Source organism: Vespa mandarinia, chromosome 3, assembly GCF_050613455.1.
Source record: "Vespa mandarinia isolate Hongniang chromosome 3, ASM5061345v1, whole genome shotgun sequence".
NCBI lineage: Eukaryota > Metazoa > Arthropoda > Insecta > Hymenoptera > Vespidae > Vespa > Vespa mandarinia.
Genome location: NC_140812.1, coordinates 3,667,501 through 3,672,500, shown reverse-complemented (window position 1 = coordinate 3,672,500; position 5,000 = coordinate 3,667,501). Strand labels below are relative to the sequence as shown.

At 38.2% G+C, this 5,000-nt stretch overlaps 1 protein-coding gene across 16 annotated transcripts in view; it reads right to left on the bottom strand.

The window, feature by feature from the left end:
• Positions 1-1,051: 1,051 nt before the first annotated feature.
• The window catches only part of para (sodium voltage-gated channel paralytic), a 57,107-nt gene continuing 53,158 nt past the window's right edge, over positions 1,052-5,000 (bottom strand). For all 16 annotated transcript variants that reach the window (XM_085656152.1, XM_035882357.2, XM_085656153.1 and 13 more), the window contains 3 exons: positions 4,699-4,969; positions 2,650-2,954; positions 1,052-2,517 (listed from right to left, as the gene is read on the bottom strand). In XM_085656152.1, coding sequence (XP_085512278.1) covers positions 1,732-2,517; positions 2,650-2,954; positions 4,699-4,969 — 1,362 coding nt within the window. In that variant the 3' untranslated portion in view covers positions 1,052-1,731. The remainder of the gene's footprint in view (positions 2,518-2,649; positions 2,955-4,698; positions 4,970-5,000) is intronic.

The following is a 5,000-nucleotide window of genomic DNA, read 5'->3' as shown; positions in this document are numbered from 1 at the left end:
TTCATTTTTTTTGAATATATATAGTAACTAATCAAATATATCTATTTATATCTTCTCGAAAAGAATCCGAAAAGTAATGATTACATTAAGCGACATAATTTGTTTTATAGTTACCATATATGTTAATAAAATCAGTGACACACCGATGATGCTGATATTTGTTCTCGGACATATTACGATCCCTGTTACATGTATATTTTCATGTGATTAATATATCTAGAATGTGTGTCGTCACAATAAGCGACGCAAAGAGAAAGGCAGAGAAGAGGAGAAAAAAGGAAAGGACGAGCGTAGGCAACGAGGATGATGACGATGACGATGGGATGATGTAGAAGAGTGACGTACAGAATAAAATGGTTGCGAGTTTTGCGAGCGCGCAAAGCAGCCATGTAGATTACGATCGTAGAAAACGGAGAAGGCTGGATCGTTAGTTACACGCGACTCCACTTCTTTTTCTTGCAGCCATCTTATTTTTTTCATTCCTCTTTCTCTCCTTCTCTCTCTCTCTCTCTCTTTTTCTCTCTCTCTCTCTCTTTCTCTCTCTCTTTTCTCTTTCTCTCCTTCTATTCGTCCTCTTCGTCCAATCACGTCGTCGTCGCCGCGCGCTTTTCTGGCAGCACGGTCTCATTCCACGTTCGAGCTGCTGGCCGACCTCCTGTAAAACGTTGTAAAAAATCCAAACGGCAGGTAGTAATCGCGGAAATCGAGCTAGTGGTGTGTGTATATATATATATATATATATATGAATATATATATATATAGATGAATATATATATATATATATATAGATGAATATATATATGTGTGTGTTTATATATATATATATATACGATATATATACGACGCGTGGGTCGTCCTCGACTCGAGGCACGTGGGCCGCGCGCCATCTTGCCATCGATCATCGTCCTCGGTCACATGACTAACGCACACACACGCACACACACACACACACATACACATACACGCACACATATATATGTATATTTATATATATATATTTAAATATATATATACATACATATATATATATATATATATATATATATATATATATATATATATATAGAAGAAGGGGGTTGGTAGCTCGAGCCGGGCCCCGTGCCACGATTTTTGTCGGGGGAAGCGGGCCCCGAAGTCCGACTCGTCTCGTCCTCTCCTTCTTTTCTTTGTTTTCTTCTTCATTTTCTTATTCTTCTTCTTCCTCTTCGTCGCTTCGCTTTAAGGTCGATTGAAGGCAACTCGTTGGAGAAGGAATGGTTAATGTACAATCGCGTATTAGGAGTGTCTTTTTTGGATGGTAAGCGCGAGATCGATCATCGCAGGCTTTCGATAACGACAACGATAACGACGACGACGACGACGACGACGACGACGACGACGACGACGACGACGACGACGACGACGACGACGACGACGACGACGACGACGACGGCGACGACGACAAAGAGGAGGATAGTGTTGTTCGTAACGTTGCTTCGACTTATTCCTTTTCTTCTTCTTCTTCTTTTTTTAGTTTTTGCGATGACAATGGCAGGATTAATGACGATGGCAGGAATGACGACGACGTTAACGACGACGGCGACGGCGACGGCGACGGCGACGGCGACGGCGACGGCGACGGCGACGGCGATGGCGATGGCGACGGCAATGGCGACAATTGCGTTGTTGCTAGCGAGGAGCAGCTCGGTTGATAATTTCATAGGATTTCGGCGAGTTTCTCGACGACAATGATCAGACGTCGGCTGTTCTCGATGTGACGCTTGGCGATCGACTATGAATGACAACGCGATGGCCATTCTTCGTGACGAACCCATCGCTCTCGACGAGGACAGCGGTCTGTCGTACACGCGGATCCGTATCTGGATCGTCGCTTTCCTCGCTCGGTCCACCGAGACGTTGCTGTTTGTGCTTTCTCCAGGCATTCTGGATAAGCCGCGCACAATATTCCTCGCGTTGACGCCAAAGAGTAGACGAAACCGGCTCGTAACCGGTCTCACCTGGACGAGTTTGAACTTCGCCCAATTCGCCGGTTTCTTCGATCGGATTGCCCTTACGCGCGAAGAAGTCTTTCGTAAGGGCGTCGAGTATATCGACACAAAACATAAGGTCACCCTTACATATCGGTATATCCATTGACACGATCTTATACTTGTTCGGCTTGTGTATCTGCAATGGTGGCTCCAAAACGTCTAAGAAGTCTGAAAGCTGATCGTATCTAATGTACTGTGTACCCTTCGGATCGAATTGTTGCCAAATCTCATAATACATGTCGTAATCATCGTCCGTAAGACCCTCCTGTACGTCCTCCGTTGCTTGAGAGTAATTCTCCAAGATAACTGCGATGTACATGTTTATCACGATCAAGAAACTTATCACCAGGTACGACAGGAGATAGGCAATGCCGATCGTCGACGAACCACAATTGCCTGGATAACCGATCTCGTTGTTCGGCTCCTGACAATCCTCTTCATTTATTATGCCATCCAGAACGCCGTCCCAACCGGCGGACGTTGACATCTGTTTGTAAATATATGGTTTAAATTAATGACCAGTTCCTTTTTTTTATCAGATCGATAAATAAATTTTTTCTTTCGTTTTTTCTGTTTCTTTTTTTTTCTTTTCGTTTTGTCTACGATTACATTCACTCACCTGGAATAGCAGAATCATCGACTGCCCGAATGTCTTAAAGTTATATACATCATCCAGACCGCTCTTGTCCTTAACGTGCATGAAGAAGGACATTCCAAAGATAGCGAAGATGAACATTACGAGGAACAGCAGTAGGCAAATGTTGAATAGAGCAGGCAAGGACATCGCGAGAGCGAATAATAAAGTACGGATGCCCTTTGCACCCTTCACAAGACGTAGCACACGACCGACCTTCGCCACTCTCACAACTCGAAGCAAGGTCGGAGATACAAAGTATTTCTCGATTATATCGCTGAGTACCAGACCTGTCACGATATAAAGAATTAATATTAGAACATTTTTTTAGATTTGACAGGAAGCTATGGATATAGGAAAATGGAAATGATGGAGAGAGTGGTAGGAAAAAAAAATAAAAGAAAAAACATTTGAAATATCAGAGGCAGTGCCTGAATTGATTGAAAAATTTCTAATGAAAATTTTTCGTGCACTCGTCGATCTATATATATAAATAATATAAAAAAAAATACAGAAAAATAAAAAAAATGCCATGCACTCGTAAAAATCCTATGTAACTGTCGTGTATCAAAGATCTGATCTATTTGAAAGGTGTTAATCGGTTACTTGAGTACACATCGTGATTAATGTATTCGAAATTGTTTAGTTAAACTATAGGCAAGAATCTTTCGTATGTATCTACCCTGAAATGAACGAGCTATTTCTTTTTTCTTTTTTTTTATCTTTCACGTTATATATAAAAGCATGTCAGTGCATCTTGCTAATTCACATCTCTAGAAAAAAAGAAGAAACATGTCAGTGAAAAGAAAAAAAGATTCATGCTTTGTCCTATTACTCTAACTATCGAATGTCTACGATCATTGACATAAGAAACCGTGGAAATGCATTACTCAAGTGAAAATATTAAAATCGTGCAATCAAATTCTTCAAAAATATTCGATCCTGAAGATCTACTTAACAGTAAGATCGTTTCATCTTACTTCTTTTTGATATCTACTGTGCAATGAAGAGAAGATTTCTTTTTAGAATAGAAAAGGGTGTAAATGTTTATGAAATATTGTGACATTCCAAAATCGAGAAGAAAACACGATCTTATCTAGATCTAAATGAAATTTGTTTAGAAAAGATTATCTACGATCTATTTGATACAGACCCCATCTTACCGGTAACATCGATAAATATTGTTCGACGTGACGAATAAAAAAATATCAATATTTTGCGCACATATTACTGGCTCTACCTCGTGATGAATGATAATGGCCAGAGATAATAAATATAAATTTATTTATATAAATTTATATAAATTATTATATAAATATATAATATATAAATAAATTATATTACATTATATATTTATTTATATTAATATATAAATATATAATATATAAATAAATTATATCATATATATATATATATTTTTTTTTTCATATGAAATTTAGACTTAGACACGCGCACATTAAAATTTTTTTTGTTATCTATCTCCGTAATACCTTTCGTTGTCACGAGACGAAGCAGTATAGTGCGCTAGTAGATTCATTTGTACACTTTTTCTCTGAGGATAGTGGTATGGAAGTTCACATAGAGGAGGAATAAGGATAACATCAAAGTAACGTCAATGTAAGGCGACGTAACTTAATGGTATCGATCAGTCGTTGCGACACAAATGAAACGTACGAATCTGTTGGTTTTTTCTTTTAATTTTTGTTTTATTTTCTTTTGTGCTTTCATTGTTTCTAAGAAAATCTTACGTGCAAGATTTATAAAAGTGAAGTGATAAAGATGTGTAACAGTTGTTAAAATATGTTTTGCCGTTGCATGCCTTTAACGATGCTTATACTATAATAGCCACTACGTAAGAAGAAATACTAAAAATGAAAAAGCATTCGTGTCGTTATGCTCGTTTCATAAATGAATTGTCATTTTGTGAGGAGGAAATAAAAAAAAAAGAAAACCAACAGAATCCTTAGTTTTGTCGTAATCTTGACATCATTTCATCAGAGTCATACGACTGAGTTAATCATTATGTTACGTTACCTAATATTGATAATATAACAACAGTTAAATCAAAGAGGTTCCAGGGCTCCTTGAAATAATGGTAACGTAGGGCAAAAATCTTCATGAGACACTCGGTGGTGAATATCACAATGAATATCATATTGAGATAGTCCAGAACGCTGCTGAATGTGTCGCTCATTTGATAGTGGTCCAATGTCATCGTGAGCATGTTCAGTCCGATGAACAACATGATTATCATATCGAACATTTTGTCCGTCACTATTTCGAACACTATAGCTTGCGGTCTCCACTGAAATTAATTTATAAAAGTGATTATTTTT